The sequence below is a fragment of the Pseudophryne corroboree genome, chromosome 6 (genome assembly GCF_028390025.1).
Source record: "Pseudophryne corroboree isolate aPseCor3 chromosome 6, aPseCor3.hap2, whole genome shotgun sequence".
Classification (NCBI taxonomy): domain Eukaryota; kingdom Metazoa; phylum Chordata; class Amphibia; order Anura; family Myobatrachidae; genus Pseudophryne; species Pseudophryne corroboree.
Window position 1 is genome coordinate 109,771,957 of NC_086449.1, and position 20,708 is coordinate 109,792,664.

General features: G+C 51.8%; 1 protein-coding gene across 3 annotated transcripts in view; it reads right to left on the minus strand.

Annotated features, from left to right (window-relative positions):
• Nucleotides 1–20,708, minus strand: part of LOC134936567 (volume-regulated anion channel subunit LRRC8C-like) — a 124,066-nt gene that overhangs the window by 91,028 nt on the left and 12,330 nt on the right. The window contains exons 1-2 of one of the 3 annotated variants that reach the window (XM_063931654.1): nt 17,218–17,370; nt 6,429–6,468 (exon numbers count right to left, since the gene is read on the minus strand). In XM_063931654.1, the coding sequence (XP_063787724.1) occupies nt 6,429–6,468; nt 17,218–17,282 (105 nt within the window). In that variant the 5' untranslated portion in view covers nt 17,283–17,370. Of the gene's footprint in view, nt 1–6,428; nt 6,469–17,217; nt 17,399–20,708 lie in introns of those variants that run through there. The other 2 variants (XM_063931653.1, XM_063931652.1) reach the window with 2 other exon arrangements.

The following is a 20,708-nucleotide window of genomic DNA, read 5'->3' on the forward strand; positions in this document are numbered from 1 at the left end:
GAATGGAATCAGCCAGATGATAAAGTCACTGAATGAATGCTGGGTGGAACCAGCCAGGTGATGAAACACGGAGTGAATGTAGTAAGATGCTAGGGAGCGTGGAAACAGAGGAGTTGAAGGATGATTACCGGTGGTAGTGGATACTGGTGGAAGCAGATGAAATAGCTGAAAACTGGAAACTGGATCAGCCACGGAGGACTGCAGAGTCAGGCTGCACCGCAGGATGGTAGGCAGGTGCGGGTCTCTTTAGTGGATGCTGAAGACAGGAGCTGGAACCTGGAAACACAACAACAGGAGAGAGACTGGAACAAGGTATGACAAACAAAGCACTGACCATTTGCTGGCCCAGGCACAGGATACTTATACCTGCAGCAATGCAGGTATTGGCTGGGCAATTATGCAGATTTCCAGGCAGTGGATTGGAGGAACTGAAACATGTGATTGAATCCAACATAGCTGCGCCCATGTTAGAACTTGGAGGGAAAACTGGTTTAGGAAACCATGTGGAAACATAACTGCAATGGCGGCGCCGGCCGCAGAGGACAGGAGACGCCAGACTGAGAAATGTATGCTGATACTCGTGGATGACAACGGAGGCCGCGGCAGGCATGGTACACCACACTGACAACCTGCACCTATAACACAGGAGCGGCGGCGGAGGCCGCGGAGAACGGGAGACGCCATGCAGGATTCAAACATGGCGCCGCTGTGACAGAATCTCAGCGTGACAGGAGGAATGTGCAGTATGTGGACACAGATGAGATCCGGCCTTGGAACGCTGAGCGAGCCTCAGGAGACATCTGAAAGGCAGGTAATGGCGTCCAGATACCCGGATCGTGACAGTGAGCACTCTGCAGCCACCACAGGAGAGACACCCTGGCCCTGGGGGATAGGGTGATTAACCGATGCATCTGAAGAGGTGATCCGGACCACTTGTCCAGTAAGTCCCATTGGAAGGTCCTCGCATGGAACCTGCCTAAGGGGATGGCCTCGTATGATGCCACCATCCTTCCCAGGACTCGAGTGCAGTGATGCACTGACACCTGTTTTGGTTTTAATAGATTCCTGACCAGTGTCATGAGCTCCTGAGCTCTCTCTATCGGGAGATAAACCCTGTTCTGGTCTGTGTCTAGGATCGTGCCTAGGAGAGGCAGATGAGCTGTAGGAACCAACTGCGACTTTGGAATATATAGAATCCAGCTGTGTTGCCGTTACACTTCCATAGAAAGTGATACGCTGTTCAGCAACTGCTCTCTTGATCTCGCTTGTATGAGGAGATCGTCCAAGTACGTGATAATAGTGCACCTTGCTTCCGCAGGAGCACAATCATATCCGCCATTACCTTGGTTATGACAATCCCGTACCGCAATTCTGAGGTACGCCTAATGAGGTGGATAAATGGGGACATGAAGGTATGCATCCCTTATGACCCGATTCACGATAAAGTCTCCCTCTTTTTAGGCTTGCCCTGACCGCTCATAGCGATTCCATCTTGAACTTGAACCTTCTCAGGTATATGTTCAGGGATTTTTAATTCAATATGGGTCAGACCGAACCGTCTGGTTTCGGGATTACAACATGGTCGAATAATAACACCCTCTTGTTGAAGGAGGGGACCCTTGACCACCACCTGTTAAAGATACAATTTGTGAATTGCAGTTAACACTGGCTCCCCCTCTTAGGGGGAAGCCCGCAGGGTCGTCGGTGAGGGGGCATCTTCTCACAGTCCAGCTTGTATCCCTGAGACACAATATCTATTGCCCAGGGACCTAACAGGGAGTGAACCCACTTGTGGCTGAACTTACGAAGGCGTGTCCCCACCGGGCCTAGCTCCCCCTGTGGAGCCCCAGCGGCATAGGTGGATTTTTGTAGGGGCCGGGGAGAACTTCTGTTCCTGGGAACTAGCTGTGTTGATCCCAGTTCTAACAAGAAAGGATGCACCTCAGACTTTCTTGTTTCTTTATTCGAAAGGCTGCATTTAATAATGTCGTGCTTTCTTAGGCTGTGCAGGAATATAAGGCAAAATAGCAGAATTACCAGCTATAGCTGTGGAGATCAGGCCCGAGAACCCTTCTCCACACAATCCTTAGCCTTCCATATGCCTCTTAAGTCGGCATCATCTGTCCAATGCATATTCTACAGGACACGTCAAGCAGAGATCGACATAGCTTTGACTCTAGGACCCAGTATACTCATGTCTCTTTGGGCATGCTTTATAACTATATATGTATCACTTAAGACAGCATCTTTAATATATTTACTAGGGTCTCAATCTCTGCTGATAAGGTACCTGTCCACGCTGCCATAGCGCTATAAACCCATGCCGACACAATCACCGGTCCGGGTAGTATACTAGAATGGGCACGCTATCTGCAGGATCCCTGAGAATAGCAAGTGCTACCGTCTGTGCAAACAGGACACCCTAGGGCAAGATTCTCAACACATCCTGGCCCTAGTGGGGAAAGGATACAGCCTGAAAATTCTCTTGTGGGAAGCTGCCGTCTCTTGTCTGGAGATTCCCGCTCTTTTTCCTCATGAGAGGAGGGAAATTTACCTCCGCATTCTTCCCCTTAAACATGTGTACTCTCGTGTCAGGGACAGATGAGTCATCAGTGATATGCAAATCATCTTTTATTTCAATATCATATATTGAATACCTTCTAGCCATCTTGGCTGTAACTTTGCATTATCGTAGTCGACAGTGGAGTTAAACTCCATGTCGATACCAGTGTTTGTTATTTTGGATAGTGAGCATTGTGAGACTCTGAAGGTCTCTGTGACATAGGGACAGACATGGGTAGATTTCCTGTCTGTTCCCTAACCATTTGTGCAATAAATTCACCTTAGCACTTACACATATCCAAACAGGTGTCGGTGTGTTGTTGACGGAGACACCCTCTCACACACATATCCGCTCTATCACCTCCTTAGAGGAGCCTTTTACCTCAGACATGTCGACACACGCGTACCGACACACCACACACACAGGGGATGCTCTATTTGAAGACAGTTCCCCCACAAGGCCCTTTGGAGAGACAGAGAGAGAGTATGCCAGCACACACCCCAGCACTATATAACCCAGGGATTACACTACAACTCAGTGTTTACCCAGTAGCTGCTGTATATACAATTTTTGCGCCTAAATTTATGTGCCCTCCCCCCTCTCTTTTCACCCTTTGTGTACCAGGATACTGCAGGGGAGAGCCTGGGGAGCTTCCTCCCAGTGGAGCTGTGAAGAGAAAATGGCGCTGGTGTGCTGAGGAAGAAGGCCCCGCCCCCTCAGCGGCGGGCTTCTGTCCTGTTTCTGACTAAAAATGGCGGGGGTTTTACACATATACAGTCACAGACTGTATTATGTGTATTTTTATGCCCCCCCCCCTCCCAGCGCCCTGCACCCTACAGTGACCGGAGTGTGTGGTGTGCAGTGGGAGCAATGGCACACAGCTGCAGTGCTGTGCGCTACCTTAATGAAGACCGGAGTCTTCTGCCGCCGATTTCATCTCCTTCTTCTGTCTTCTGGCTCTGCAAGGGGGACGGCGGCGCGGCTCCGGGAACGGACGATCGAGGTCAGGCCCTGTGTTCGAACCCTCTGGAGCTAATGGTGTTCAGTAGCTTAAGAAGCACAAGCTAGCTGCACGCAGGTAGGTTTGCTTCTCTCCCCTCAGTCCCACGTAGCAATGAGTCTGTTGCCAGCAGATCTCACTGAAAATAAAAAACCTAACAAATACTTTCTTTCTAGCAAGCTCAGGAGAGCCCACTAGGAGCACCCAGCTCTGGCCGGGCACAGATTCTAACTTAGGTCTGGAGGAGGGGCATAGAGGGAGGAGCCAGTGCACACCAGATAGTACCGAATCTTTCTTTTAGAGTGCCCAGTCTCCTGCGGAGCCCGTCTATTCCCCATGGTCCTTACGGAGTTCCCAGCCACTAGGACGTCAGAGAAAAGGACATTAATAATGTGTCTCATATGTGTAAGGGGCATTACTGTGTGGAATTATGTGTATAAATGCATTACTAATGTGTGGCATTATGTGTATAAGGTGCTCTACTATGTGGCGTTGCGTATAGAAAGGGCACTACTGTGTCGTCTAATGTGAATAAAGAGCAATAGGGTGTGGTGTAATGTGAATAAGGAGCAATTCAGTGTGATGTAATGTGAATAAGGGGCTCTACTGTGAGGAGTAACGTTTAAGGTAAAGTGATACTACTGTGGGATGTAATATGAATTATGGACACTATCGCATGATCAAATGTGAATAAAGTTGCAGTACTGTGTGGCGTAATTGGAATTGGGGTTACTATTGTGTGGCCATGCCCCTTGCCAGCAAAAACACACCTCTTTTTGGGCTGTGCGCCAAATGTGCGAACTGTTCCTATTTAAAATATAGGGGGTACAAACACCAAAATAAGGACTGCTATGGGTGAGGGGTGATGGTGCTGGGAAAGAGGTGCAAGGTCAGAGGCGGAACCAGCGGTTGTGCTAGGGGGCACCAGCCAAAATCTTGCCTAGGGCATCATATTGGTTAGGGCCGGCTCTGACCGCAATCAGCAGCTTTGAAAAGTAACCTGAATCGAAAAACCCTGGTCGATCTCTTTCAGACAACAGGAAACCCGGGTCAGACCCGAGAATAACCCTGGTAATGACCAGGGTCGAAACTGGAAATTTAGACCATATGCTTGGAAAATGGGTACTTAAAATAAGGACTCGGTAGGCAGTTATCTGGTGAATGCCAATGTTTTTACTGGCATCAGACACTGAAGTACAGCATACTCAGGCCTAGGCCTAGAAACACAGGTATAAACAGAAAATATGCACACAAACATAAACGGAGAATTCAAATGTTTGAAAAGTCAGTTGGGTGTTTGTTTTTTTCTATCTAATATACAGGAAAAAACAGACACCCAACCGACTTTTCAAACATTTGAATTTCCACAAAAAAGTCCCATCACCTCTTGCTCAGCAATCAGTCTGCTGCAATTGCTTGCAGAAACACTTGCCATGCTCTCCTGGCACGGCAATTGTCCTCAGTCCCTGGCACTACGGAGACTCCGGCCTACGAACTGGCCTCTAGCAGGCATCAGTGCACCATGCAGTGGGTGTATGGGAGTTTTAAACCCCTCTGCTATACATAAAATTAACTCCTCCTCACACACAAACAGCATGCCGGGGTGCACAAGCAGAAAGGGGTGTGGTATGAGTTGCGGGTGGCCGGGTCCCCGGCGGCCATCATACCGGCGCCGGGATCCCGACCACCGGCTTGCCGACAGTGGGGCGAGCGCAATGAGCCCCTTGCGGGCTCACTGCGCTCGCCACGCTGCGGGCACGGTGGTGCGCTATGCTATCTATTCTCCCTCCAGGGGGGTCGTGGACCCCCAAAAGGGAGGAAAGGTGTCGGTATGCCGGTTGTCAGGATTCCGGCGCCGGTATACTCTGCGCCGGGATCCCAAAGACCGGTATACTGAATACCAACCGCAGAAAGGAATGGGAGTCTGAATACCCAGACTCATCCGGTCTTATGGCACAACAACTGCAGACACAAGCGTGGATGCAATGTTTCGGAGTTTAATCATTGTTATGTCATAAGACCAGGGGTTTTCAATTCGGTTCTTGACAAAGCCGTCCAGGGCTGAAATGTCAATTGTGATTATGGTAAAATATTAAACTTTTTTGTATTTCTGAAGTAGGGAGTCCTCTCATTAGGCTTTGTGCCTAACAATGTGGAGTGTATACATATATACAGGGTGAGGTAAAAAAAATCTCCCAGATTTTAAAGGTTAACAAAAAAAGGCATGGCAAAATTTTAGTATGCTATCTAAAAGTGCAGGGAATACAGTTTATTTTCAATTGATTTTGAATATGATTTTGTCATTTCTTGGCGTATAGCAACCTTCAGTTCATTAATGGTTCTTGGTGGATGTTTGTAGACCTCAGCTCTCAAATGGCCCTGATGGCTGTGTAGAGGCCTTTCATGAAGCAGATGAGGATTGTTTTCTGCCCAGTAACAAAACTTCTGCTTGTTGACGTAGCCAGACACATGAACGTGAGCTTCATCAAGAACTTGCATTGATAAGGCTGGAAATGACCCACTGAGTGATGCCAAACTTCAGATATCAACTACAAATGTGTATCATGAATGAAGGCCACCATCTGGACGATATCATATTCAAGACCAATTGAAAATAGACTGTTTTCTATGCACTTTTAGATTATGTAGTAACATTCTGAATAGCATTTAACATGCCTTTTTTTTATTAACCTTTAAAATCTGGGAGGTTTTTTTTTGCCTCACTAACACAATTGTGATGTGCTATTGGCATGAATGACCTGTCATTTGGCATATACTCCTTTGTTTCATTGTTGTGATGTTCTTTGATCAGGGTCCAACAGATTTTGTACACCTGTTAGAATGTTGGCTGTATTTCTTCACTACCTTCTCCCAATTTTCCTTTGTGTGCTCCACCCGTCTCTCCCTATCATAAATAATATTTTCAATAAACAGTATTTTTTTTTTTAAATGACACATGAAATGTAATGTAAGACTTTACTGTATACAGATGTGACACGTAATAAAGGCAGTCCTGATGAAATCCTAGTCTTTTCTAAAGGGCCCTACACATAAGCCAATTGGCCGCTGAGTTGCCCGATGGCCGATACGGCTGTCGGACAACTTGGGGGGGGGGGGGGGAATTGGTTGTCCCTGGTGGCGGGGATTGTAATATGGACGAGATTGTCCATATTGGTTTGCATGTATAAACAAGCCGGCACCAACGATGAACGAGTGCAGGGCCACGCAGCTTTCATCGTTGGTGCCTACACACTGAAAGATATGAACAATATCTTGTTCATTAATGAATGAGATCGTTCATATCTTTCAGTGTAATCGGCCATTGTGTAGGGCCCATAAGTTATAAATTGGAAGCAGTTTTCCAGCACAGTCCATACTTGCCCACTTTTGAAAAAGCATTTCAGGGAGACTGTGAAAGTAACACCTATCAGCGCGGACATTTACTGCTACATCTGAGAGGCGTGTCATAAAAATGACTTACATCCAAATGTAAATGAGCCCCAAAGCAGTTAGTAAGATCCACTTGTTATTGAAAAGACAATGATGCTTTTTCAGGTGTTGCCCATGTTTTGTGTTTTACAAGTGGTTCCATATATAAGTTGCCACAAGCAGGGGTATTTTAACAGAGGAGGGCCCCAGTGTGCAGACTCCGGGTGGGCCCCTTCCTCTCCATGGCACAGTAGGCTCTGACATTGTGCAGGTATTCGGAAACATGGCGCCCACCATGTTACAGAGACTAACTTCCCTACTGCGCATATGCAGAGGCCATTTTAGCTGTGATTTTTGTCAAGTGCAGTGTGTGCGGTGTGGGCCTTCGCTGGACCTAGGGGCCCGTGAGCACCGCATCTTTTTTCCCCCCCAAGAATATAACAAATACATCATGGGGGTAATGTGCAATCAGGGATCAGAGATATATACATTCACTTGGGGACATTACAGCAATGTCCCTGCATTGGTTATAAGGCACAATGATCCCTATGGCTGCACCGTCCTCCGGGAGATGGCAGCGTCGTAGGCTAATGGGGGTGTGGCCGGCGGCAATGGGGGCATAGCCGGCGGCAATGGGGGCAGTATGAGGACGTGGCCGGGGGGGGAAGTGTACAGTCCGGGAGTGTAGCAGCATGATCGTATCATTGTGGCCCCGCCCCACGCAAGACAGTGCCGAGAAAACTGGCACAGTATAGCGGGGGGTGGAGCTATGATGATGAGACTCAGCGCGAATTGCGTCATCATATCCAACCTCGGACTGCCCACTTGTTCTCTGATGAGGGTGGCCGAGGAGGGGGTGGTTGCGGGGGGCTGCCTGGGAAAGCGGTAGATTTGCCCATCTTTCCGGAGAGTCCGGGAGGGACACCCAATTTTCAGGAGCTTCCCAGCCCTTCCGGGAGGGTAGACAAGTATGGTGAATGTGTAGCTTCATGGCCAGTGATCAGGGCCGGATTAAGGGAGGGGCGACCTCACACATTTGGGGCCCCCACACCCAGGAGCGTGATAGTCTCCCACCTCCCGGCGGCACAGCTCACCTGTTCATTAACTGCGCCGCCAAGGAGGTGTTCCTTGCATAGCATTTCATAGTCTCGCGGGATTCAATGCAGCATCCCGCGAGACTATGAAATGCTGTGCAAGAAACACCTCCTCGGCAGCGGTGTTAATGAACAGCTGAGCCGCCGGGAGGGAGGAGACTACTACGCTCCTGGGTGTGGGGGCCCTGACTCCGGCATCCGCTGCACAGCGAGACAGACAGGTAGCGTGCGCGCATATGTGTATGTACGTCTGTGTGTATGTTGTGTGTGTGTGTGTTTTGTGCAGCATGGAGGTGTGTGTGTTGTGTGCAGCATGGGTGTATGTGTGTGTGTGTTGTGTGCAGCATGCGTGTATGTGTGTGTGTGTTGTGTGCAGTATGGGTGTGTGTGTGTGTGTTGTATGCAGCATGTGTGTGTGTGTGTGTGTGTGTGTAAGGGCGGGCTCAGGGGTCTGTCATCTACTGTAGTGGGGGCCACGACAACTTCATTCCCCCAATGTTCACTGAATCATTCTATGAGGAAGCACCCTGGGGTGCGAAACATGTCAGGGAGTTACCCCTGTACCCCCAAAGGACTTGTACAGCTGCTGTGGACACCTGTCATTCATGCAGAGTATATCCAGAAAATCCTCCTGCATTCACGTTTGCTACTGAGACGCTGTATGCCAGAGGCGCTTATCGTGAAGGAGGTATTGGAGACCGGAGCTATCAGCTGAGCAGGAGTGTTAAAGCCGGACGCAGCTACAATATAGAAGCGCTACCCGGCGGTTGGAGGTCACCGACAGGAGACGCACCCGTCCCGGCCAGCAGTGGAGAGTATCACAGGTACGGCTGCACACTGCTCACTCCTGCTGGAGGACATTCGTTGTAATTAGAACATAGCCCATTACAGTTTCTTTCTCAGGGCTTAATTAAATAGGAACGGTGCATTGAACAGCACTGGTTTCCAGAACAAGGAATATAGGCCCTCATTCCGAGTTGTTCGCTCGTTCTTTTTCTTCGCATCGGTGCGATTTTCCGCTAACTGCGCATGCGCAATGTTCGCACTGCGACTGCGCCAAGTAAATTTGCTATGGAGTTTGGTATTTTACTCACGGCTTAACGAAGAAATTTCTTCGTTCTGGTGATCGTAGTGTGATTGACAGGAAGTGGGTGTTTCTGGGCGGAAACTGGCCGTTTTAGGGGAGTGTTTGGAAAAACGCTGCCGTTTCTGGGAAAAACGCGGGAGTGGCTGGAGAAACGGGGGAGTGTCTGGGCGAACGCTGGGTGTGTTTGTGACGTCAAACCAGGAACGACAAGCACTGAACTGATCGCACTGGAGGAGTAAGTCTCGAGCTACTCAGAAACTGCAAAGAAAAATCTTTTCGCTATATTGCGAATACTTCGTTCGCACTTCTGCTAAGCTAAGATACACTCCCAGAGGGCGGCGGCTTAGCTTGTGCACTGCTGCGAAAAGCAGCTAGCGAGCGAACAACTCGGAATGAGGGCCATAATTCATTACAATGGACATTGAGATACCAAGTTTCTAGTCCGGAGATACAATTTATTGAATGAGGACATATTTATACACTAGGTGCTTCATCGCGCCCTACGGGCGCTCTTCACACCGTCGCAAGGGGCTACGCCCCCTTAACCCTTGCATGCCTTTCTGGGGTTCAATATTTGTGTTATATGGAGTATCACCTGCATTCCTTTGTTAGTGGTTAAATATTGCACAATGAAAGGGTGTGCGATGGTGAAGGAGGCGCAGCCCCTTGCGACGGCGTGAACAGCACCTACAGGCCACAATGTACAGAATGTAGCGGGTGCGGGTGGTACTGCGGATGGTGTCTGTAGATGCTGCGGATGGAGGGGGGGGCGGAAGTGGGGGTGGGGCCCGGATGGGGAAGGGTTGGGAGGTGCTGCGGGTGGGGGAGGGGCAGAGGAGTGGGGGATGCAGATGGGGGAGGGGTCCGGAGGCACTGCAGGTGGGGGAGGGGCAGGGGTGCCATGGGTGGGGGAGGGGCAGGTGTGGGGATGTTGCAGATGGGTGAAGGGTTCCGGAGGTGCTGTGGGATGGGAAGGGACGGGAGTGCCACTGGTGGGGTAGGGGTCCGTAGGCGCCATGGGTAGGGGAGGGGCAGGTACGGGTGTTGCGGCAGATGGGGAAGGAGGTCCGGAGGTGCTGCAGGTGGTGGTGGGGCAGGTGCGGGGGTGCCATTGGTGGGGGAGGGGTGGGTGAGGGGGGGACCGCGGATGGAGGAGGGTGTCTGCAGATGCTGCGGGTGGAGGGGGGCAGGTGTGGGGGAGACATATAAGGGGGGTGAATGGTGGAGGGGGCCTGGAGATTGCTGGGGGTGGTGAAGGGGCGGAGGAGTGGGAGCCGCGGGTGGTGTAGGGGGTCTGGAGGCACAGCATGTGGGGGAGGGGTGGAGTGCTGCATGTGGTGGAGGGGAAGGTGCGGAGGTGTGGTGCATTGGGGAGAGGTCTGGAGGTGCTGCGGGTACTGTACCTGCCAAAAAGGTAGTTGGAGGGTATGCAGTAACAGGGCCAGGACAGGGGTGACAGGGTCAGAACAGGGTTGACTGGGCCAGGACAGGGGTGACAGGGTCAGAACAGGGGTGACAGGGTCAGAACAGGGGTGACGGGGCCAGGACAGGGGTGACGGGGCCAGGACATGGGCGACCGGGCCAGGACAGAAATGACAGGGACAGGATAGGGGTGACAGGGTCAGTGTAGGGGCGGCAGGACCAGGACAGGGGTGACAGGGCCAGTATAGGGTTGACAGGGCAAGCACAGGGGTGACAGGGCCAGGATAGGGGTAGCAGGGCCAGCATAAGGGTGACAGGGCCAGGATAAGGGTGAAAGGGCCAGGATAAGGGTGGCAGGTCAAGGCCAGGGGTGACAGGGACATGACAGAACACAGGGCACGGGAGAGATTGGTATTAGGGACAGAACAGTGGTGACAGACAGATGTGTCTTACCGGAGTCACTGCTGCTGGCTGCTGCTGTTCCACTCCAAGCTGTTGGCATCTGCTGCTGGTGGAGACTTGGCATGGCTGACTCTCTTAGGCTGTATTCCTGCTTCCTCTGCCCGTCCGCATCACTCCCCCCACTCCTCAGTCACACACCGCAGACCTCGCGCAGCTGCCGGGCACTGTGGTAAGGTGAGACTGGGAGTGACTGGTTAGCCCCCAGGAGATGCTGCGGCTGGAGGGAGGAGGGGGTCATAGCATGCACGTGGCGCGGACCTCACGGCTGCTGGGCACTATGGTAAGGGGAGACTGGGAGTGACTGGTTAGCTCCCAGGAGACGCTGATGCTGGAGGGAGGAGGGGGTCAGAGCCTGCAAGCAGCGCGGACTTCTGCAGCGCTACCTGCCGGCTAAAGTGTGTGAAGGAGCTGGGCGCAACTCACTGCGGGTGGCAGCGCTGCAGCTAGCGGTGGGGTCGCAGGGGCTGGAGATAACAGAGGCAGTACGGAAAGTGCACAGCGGCTGGTGACCCACAAAACTACAGCTAAGAAGCGTGGAGTGTGCCAGAATGTGACGCTCCTCCCCGCCAGAGAGACCCTGCTGAGTATGCTGATGTGGGGGTCAAGTATGGCATACCCCCTCACACACCCCCATACCTCCCAAATGTCCCAATTTTCGCGGGACAGTCCCATTTTTTGGGGTCTGTCCCGCTGTCCCACCCGCGGGTCGCAGTGTCCTGCGGTGGGGGGGGGGGGGAGCAGTTGGAAAGCTCCTGTACTCGCTGTTCTGCTTAGCAGAGCAGCGGTGAATAGTGGAGACAGAGGGAGAGGGGGCATCAGGGGGTACGGATTAAGGGGGGGTTCCAGCAGCAGAGCCGGATTAAGGGGGGGGGGGGGCAGGCGGTACGTACCGTTGGCCCCACAGTTTTAGGGCCCCCCCCGGCTCGAGTAGCTCTGTCCCAGCTCAGAAGCTCCCCCGTCCTGCCAGCAACAGCGGCAGCATTGTGCTACAGTCAGCACACGCTGCTGCGTATTGGCAGGTCTGTGGTGTTACAGGGAGGCAGCAGTCTCCCTGCTTTCTTCTCCCTGTGCGGGTGTGTAGGGGGAGCGACCACCTCCTCTGGATTTAGCCCTAGCTGAGGGGCCAAAATTCCATTAAAAAAAAAGAAATCCCGGAATTTGCGTAATGGGGCGTGGCCTCGCGTCCCGCGATTAGGCCACGCCCCCAACCCACAGCAGGCACAGCAATGAGATAGGGCTCCCCTGTCTCAAGTACCCTGTGCCCCCCGGACTCATAATCAGCCCCTGGGGGCATGCCAGCAGCTCACAGAGCGCTGGGCATGCCCCCTCACTGACGAAAACGGGGCCCTCCCGTGAAGCCACGCCCCCTTTTCGCTGTGTGTGTGTGTGTGTGTGTGTGTGTGTGTGTGTGTGTGTGTGAGTGTGTGAAAGCTGGGAGGTATGCACCCCTGCCTGTGCCATGTCCATACTATCTGCTTCTGCAGCTGCTCCTAGTGTCCTATAGATTTGGCCAGATCTGTGACTCATTTGACTAACTCCGCCCACTGTTGTGACTCCGCCCAGCGTTAGCAAATGAATCACAAGATCACAGATCTGGGCTATTATATAGGAGATTATATCTGGATTCAATACAGGAAGAATCACGTGGCTATACAAAAAATCCATTTGATAATATTTTTTATATATAACACTGGATGCCGTTTGAGGTTGTTTTTTTAAGTGATATTAAATGTCTGTTTCTATAAATTTTTTAATGTTTACATAAAATAAATTTTCTATATACATATTTCTATTACATTGATGTGGGCTCTAGTCATTTCATGCACCTGTATTAATAGCGCATAAAAGTCACAAGTAATATATTGTTTTTTTTGGTGCAGCTGAAGTCAGCTGCTACATTGAGCTGTGTGAACACAGACACAGCTAGACTTAATTGCTGCTTTATGTGTATATATATTTTCTAATAGATCAGACTATTTGTATGCAATTACTATTCACTAGCGCCTAGATAAGTTTGGTGACTATATCCAGGTTTGAAAAATGACAGTTAGGAGGTGATTGGCTGGTACGTAATCACCTTCCACTTATCACTGCTTTATCACTTCTCCAGGCTTAATACATCTGCCCCTTTGTGTCTTGTGTTCCTGGTCCCACTTATAAATGCCATTTCCAGATGATTTGTATTAGTTCATTAATCAAAAAAGAATCTCAGTTTATATATCTTTAAAATAGATTAATGTGTTGTTTTTCAACATTCATAACATAAAACAATTTGGATTCCAAACATCTCCTATATAATAGCCCAGATCTGTGATCTTGTGATTCATTTGCTAACGCTGGGCGGAGTCACAACAGTGGGCGGAGTTAGTCAAATGAGTCACAGATCTGGCCAAATCTATAGGACACTAGGAGCAGCTGCAGAAGCAGATAGTATGGACATGGCACAGGCAGGGGTGCATACCTCCCAGCTTTCACACACTCACACACACACACACACACGGCGAAAAGGGGGCGTGGCTTCACGGGAGGGCCCCGTTTTCGTCAGTGAGGGGCATGCCCAGCGCTCTGTGAGCTGCTGGCATGCCCCCAGGGGCTGATTATGAGTCCGGGGGGCACAGGGTACTTGAGACAGGGGAGCCCTATCTCATTGCTGTGCCTGCTGTGGGTTGGGGGCGTGGCCTAATCGCGGGACGCGAGGCCACGCCCCATTACGCAAATTCCGGGATTTTTTTTTTTTTTTATGGAATTTTGGCCCCTCAGCTAGGGCTAAATCCAGAGGAGGTGGTCGCTCCCCCTACACACCCGCACAGGCAGAAGAAAGCAGGGAGACTGCTGCCTCCCTGTAACACCACAGACCTGCCAATACGCAGCAGCGTGTGCTGACTGTAGCACAATGCTGCCGCTGTTGCTGGCAGGACGGGGGAGCTTCTGAGCTGGGACAGAGCTACTCGAGCCGGGGGGGGCCCTAAAACTGTGGGGCCAACGGTACGTACCGCCTGCCCCCCCCCCCCCCCTTAATCCGGCTCTGCTGCTGGAACCCCCCCTTAATCCGTACCCCCTGATGCCCCCTCTCCCTCTGTCTCCACTATTCACCGCTGCTCTGCTAAGCAGAACAGCGAGTACAGGAGCTTTCCAACTGCTCCCCCCCCCCCACCGCAGGACACTGCGACCCGCGGGTGGGACAGCGGGACAGACCCCAAAAAATGGGACTGTCCCGCGAAAATTGGGACATTTGGGAGGTATGGGGGTGTGTGAGGGGGTATGCCATACTTGACCCCCACATCAGCATACTCAGCAGGGTCTCTCTGGCGGGGAGGAGCGTCACATTCTGGCACACTCCACGCTTCTTAGCTGTAGTTTTGTGGGTCACCAGCCGCTGTGCACTTTCCGTACTGCCTCTGTTATCTCCAGCCCCTGCGACCCCACCGCTAGCTGCAGCGCTGCCACCCGCAGTGAGTTGCGCCCAGCTCCTTCACACACTTTAGCCGGCAGGTAGCGCTGCAGAAGTCCGCGCTGCTTGCAGGCTCTGACCCCCTCCTCCCTCCAGCATCAGCGTCTCCTGGGAGCTAACCAGTCACTCCCAGTCTCCCCTTACCATAGTGCCCAGCAGCCGTGAGGTCCGCGCCATGTGCATGCTATGACCCCCTCCTCCCTCCAGCATCTCCTGGGGGCTAACCAGTCACTCTCAGTCTCACCTTACCACAGTGCCCGGCAGCTGCGCGAGGTCTGCGGTGTGTGACTGAGGAGTGGGGGGAGTGATGCGGACGGGCAGAGGAAGCAGGAATACAGCCTAAGAGAGTCAGCCATGCCAAGTCTCCACCAGCAGCAGATGCCAACAGCTTGGAGTGGAACAGCAGCAGCCAGCAGCAGTGACTCCGGTAAGACACATCTGTCTGTCACCACTGTTCTGTCCCTAATACCAATCTCTCCCGTGCCCTGTCATGTCCCTGTCACCCCTGGCCTTGACCTGCCACCCTTATCCTGGCCCTTTCACCCTTATCCTGGCCCTGTCACCCTTATGCTGGCCCTGCTACCCCTATCCTGGCCCTGTCACCCCTGTGCTTGCCCTGTCAACCCTATACTGGCCCTGTCACCCCTGTCCTGGTCCTGCCGCCCCTACACTGACCCTGTCACCCCTATCCTGTCCCTGTCATTTCTGTCCTGGCCCGGTCGCCCATGTCCTGGCCCCGTCACCCCTGTCCTGGCCCCGTCACCCCTGTTCTGACCCTGTCACCCCTGTTCTGACCCTGTCACCCCTGTCCTGGCCCAGTCAACCCTGTTCTGACCCTGTCACCCCTGTCCTGGCCCTGTTACTGCATACCCTCCAACTACCTTTTTGGCAGGTACAGTACCCGCAGCACCTCCAGACCTCTCCCCAATGCACCACACCTCCGCACCTTCCCCTCCACCACATGCAGCACTCCACCCCTCCCCCACATGCTGTGCCTCCAGACCCCCTACACCACCCGCGGCTCCCACTCCTCCGCCCCTTCACCACCCCCAGCAATCTCCAGGCCCCCTCCACCATTCACCCCCCTTATATGTCTCCCCCACACCTGCCCCCCTCCACCCGCAGCATCTGCAGACACCCTCCTCCATCCGCGGTCCCCCCCTCACCCACCCCTCCCCCACCAATGGCACCCCCGCACCTGCCCCACCACCACCTGCAGCACCTCCGGACCTCCTTCCCCATCTGCCGCAACACCCGTACCTGCCCCTCCCCTACCCATGGCGCCTACGGACCCCTACCCCACCAGTGGCACTCCCGCCCCTTCCCATCCCACAGCACCTCCGGAACCCTTCACCCATCTGCAACATCCCCACACCTGCCCCTCCCCCACCCATGGCACCCCTGCCCCTCCCCCACCTGCAGTGCCTCCGGACCCCTCCCCCATCTGCATCCCCCACTCCTCTGCCCCTCCCCCACCCGCAGCACCTCCCAACCCTTCCCCATCCGGGCCCCACCCCCACTTCCGCCCCCCCCTCCATCCGCAGCATCTACAGACACCATCCGCAGTACCACCCGCACCCGCTACATTCTGTACATTGTGGCCTGTAGGTGCTGTTCACGCCGTCGCAAGGGGCTGCGCCTCCTTCACCATCGCACACCCTTTCATTGTGCAATATTTAACCACTAACAAAGGAATGCAGGTGATACTCCATATAACACAAATATTGAACCCCAGAAAGGCATGCAAGGGTTAAGGGGGCGTAGCCCCTTGCGACGGTGTGAAGAGCGCCCGTAGGGCGCGATGAAGCACCTAGTATTTAAATAATCACCTATTTCAGCGATTCCCAAATGCGGTCCTCAAGATATCCAACGGTCCATGTTTTAAGGATATCCATGCATCAGCACAGATGGTTAAATCAAATTGGTACTACTTAAGTCACCTGTGGCCAAGCATGGATATACTCGAAACCTGGACTGTTACGGTGCCTTGAGGACCGCATTTGGGAAACTCCGACCTATGTACAGTATATATAATATAAGGAAAGTGCCCGCTCTCACTCACGTGCTATAGAGATTTTTTACTAAATTTTATTTTGGCTGTGATACTTTATTATGGTATCCGGACTCTGGGCCGACACCAATTAGTTCAACAGTGGCTAGGTCGACACTAGAAATAGGTCGACCCGAACAAGGTCGACATGAGTTTTTCACATTTTAAAAAAAAACACTTTTTCATGCTTTACGATCCACGTGGACTACAATTGGGAACGGTAACCTGTGCTGAGCGCAGCGGTAGCGGAGCGAGGGACGCGGTGCACTAATTGGGGTTCCCGGTCACTTGACGGAGAAAACTACACCAAAAAACCATAAAAAACTCATGTCGACCTTTTTTCACATCAACCTTGTTCATGTCGACCTAATGTCCACGTCAACCTATTTCTACGGTCGACCTAGCCACTGCCAACCAATGGGTGTCGACCTAATTGGTGTTGACCCAGAGTCCCATACCCCTTTATTATATATGAATGCAGTCTTATTTGAAAGCATATTAAATTAATTTACATTGAATTATTGTGGCTGTTCACTTTATTAGAGTGTTCATCTTTAATATAGAGCACTGTGCTATTTTTTTAAATTAGTGGGACAATACGGCTTTCTTGCTGATAGTCTTTATACCAAGCACTATTTCTGTCTGTCTTGTATACTCACATGCAGACTGGCAGCAAACATGGATAGCATAAGCATAAAGATATTGATGTAATCAGACATAACATCCCACCATGGTTTCAAGATCCGCAGAGCAGGGTCCTGTGCACTGAAACTCTTGAGTTCAGACAATGGAATCATGTTCTACTGAGTTTTCCAACAGCGTTCTCCAATAGGTATCTGTCTACAGAAAAAAACGAGATTTATGGTAAGAACTTACCGTTGTTAAATATCCTTCTGCGAGGTACACTGGGCTCCACAAGGAAATACATTGAGGTGTAGAGTAGGATCTTGATCCGAGGCACCAACAGGCTCAAAGCTTTAGACTGTTCCCAAGATGCACAGTGCCGCCTCCTCTATAACCCCGCCTCCATGCCAGTGAGCTCAGTTTAGTTAACCAGCCCAATGCAGTAGCAGGAACCAGAGACGACAATCGCTCGTAGCCAATTTCACCACACACTCACAGCAGGAGAGGGCGTCAGCGGCTATGCCAATACCAACCCAAAAAAGCTAAGTGCGTCAGGGTGGGAGCCTTGTGGAGCCCAGTGTACCTCGTAAAAAGAGATTTAACAACGGTAAGTTCTAACCATAAATCTTGTTTTCTGCTGCGGGGTACACTGGGCTTCACGAGGAAATACATCGGGATGTCCCAAAGCAGTTCCTCACGGGAGGGGACGCACTGTAGCGGGCACAAGAACCCGGCGTCCAAGGGAAGCATCCTGGGAAGCGGCAGTATCAAAGGCATAGAACCTAATAAACGTGTACCTTGAGGACCACGTAGCCGCCGTGCACAATTGTTCAAGGGTCGCACCACGGTGGGCCGCCCAAGAAGGTCCAACCGACCGAGTAGAATGGGCTTTGATGGTAGCAGGAACCGGATGACCAGCCTGTACATAAGCATGTGCAATCACCATTCTAATCGATCTGGCCAATGTCTGCTTAGAAGCAGGCCAGCCACGTTTGTGAAAACCAAACAACACAAAAAGAGAATCGGATTTCCTAATGGAGGAAGTTCTCTTCACATAGATACGGAGAGCCCGTACCACATCCAAAGACCGCTCTTTGGAAGACAACTCAGGATAATTGAAGGCCGGAACCACAATCTCCTGGTTAAGGTGGAAAGAAGACACCACCTTAGGTAAATAACCTGGGCGTGTCCAAAGAACCGCCCGGTCACGGTGAAAAATCAAATAGGGAGACTTATAGGACAAGGCACCCAAGTCCGAGACCCTTCTAGCTGAAGCAATAGCCAGCAAAAACAACACCTTAAGGGAAAGAAACTTAAGGTCAGCAGAGGTAAGAGGCTCAAACGGAGACTCTTGTAAGGACTCCAAAACCACCGACAGATCCTAAGGGGCCACAGGTGGTACATAAGGAGGCTGAATCCGCAACACACCCTGGGGAAGATGTATTAACCTGGAGAAGGCATAAGGAAGTGATAAACCAGTGCTATGTGCAAGGTGATAAAGGACCAGCCAATCAGATCCTAACTGTTAATTTACATATCGGAGCTGATTGGCTGGTGCCTTTATCACCTTGCACATATCACTGGTTTATCACTTCCTTATGCCTTCTGCAGGTTAATACATTCGTCCCCCCGAGTGAAGGTATGGACATCAGGCAGGGTCGCAATTTTTCTCTGAAACCATACCGACAAGGCAGAAATATGAACCTTGAGGGAGGCCAGTCGAAGGCCCACGTCCAGGCCCTGTTGTAAGAAGGCCAAAAGTTTGGCCGTACTAGTAAACATCATGATTGTTAGATGCGCACCAAGCAAAGTAAGAATTCCAGACCCTATGGTATATCCGAGCAGAACCCGGCTTACGGGCCTTCAACATAGTTTTAATGAATGCTTCAGAAAATTATTTGGCCCTCAGTACGGAAGCTTCAAGAGCCATGCCGTCAAAGCCAGCCGGGCCAAATCCTGGTAGACACAAGGGCCCTGAACGAGGAGGTCTGGTCGTTGTGGAAGCAGAAGAGGACGCTCTAACGAGAGACCCTGAAGGTCTAAGAACCAATGCCGTCTGGGCCACGCTGGAGCGTTAAGAAGTAGGATTCCTCGTTCCTGCTTGAACTTCCTTATCACCCTGGGCAGAAGTGACACCGGAGGGAACACGTACGGCAGCCGAAAGTTCCATGGAATTGCCAGAGCATCCACGAACGCTGCTTAAGGATCCCTTGTCCTTGCTCCGAAGACCGGAACCTTGTGATTGTGTTGAGACGCCATCAGGTCTACGTCTGGCAGGCCCCACTTGTCCACTAGGAGCCAAAATACCTCTGGATGAAGGCTCCACTCTCTGGCATGTACATCCTGACGACTGAGGAAGTCCGCTTCCCAGTTGAGGGCCCCCGGAATGAACACCACCGATATGGCCGGTAGATGGCGTTCCGCCCATTGAAGAATTTTTGACACTTCCATCACTGCCATGCGGCTTTGAGTGCCACCTTGATGATTTATGTACAACACTATGGTGGTGTTGTCCGACTGTACTTGAACAGGCCTGTTCTGTACCAGATGGTGGGCCAGTTTCAGAGCATTGAACACTGCCCGCAATTCCAAAGAGATTCCTCCTTAATCCAGTGACCCTGAAGAGAGTGTTGCTCTAACACTGCGCCCCAACCCCTCAAACTGGCATCCATCATCATAGGACCCAGTTGGAGATCCAAAAGGGACGACCCCTGCTCAATTGTTGGTCCTGTAGCCACCAGGTCAGTGACAGACGAACCTCCGGAGACAAGGAGATCATTTGAGACCTGATCCGGTGAGGCAGGCCATCCCATTTGGTAAGAATCAGCTTCTGCAGGGGGCACAAATGAAATTGAGCGTACTCCACCATGTCGAAAGCCGACACCATGAGGCCTAGTATTTGCATCGCCGAGTGTATTGACACCCACGGACGGGAGAGGAAGCATCGTATCTTGTCCTGGTTGTGAGTATCCAGCAATGCCCCCAGGTACACCATGCTCTGGGCAGGGACTAGGGATGATTTCTTCCAGTTGATGAGCCACCCGTGGGCTTGAAGAAACTGGACCGTCAGATCCAAATGACGGAGGAGAACTTCTGGTGAGTTGGCTAGGATCAGCAAGTCGTCTAGATACGGTAGGATCCTGATGCCCTGACGACGGAGTAAGGCTGTCATAACCGCCATGACCTTGGTGAAGATTCGCGGAGCCATGGTCAGTCCAAACGGTAAGGCCCAGAATTTGTAATGGAGGTTTCCAATAGCAAATCGCAGGTATTGTTGATGTGACATGGCAATATGGATATGCAGGTAAGCATCCTGTATATCCCGGGATACCATATAGTCCCCTGGCTCCAAAGCCAGAACAATAGAGCGAAGGGTCTTCATACGAAACTTGGAGACCCTCACAAACTTGTTCAAAGATTTGAGGTTGAGAATGGGCCGAGAGGAACCATTCGGTTTGGGGACTAGGAACAGCGTTGAATAGTACTCCCTGCCCCTCTGAGCCAAAGGCACCGGCACCACCACTCC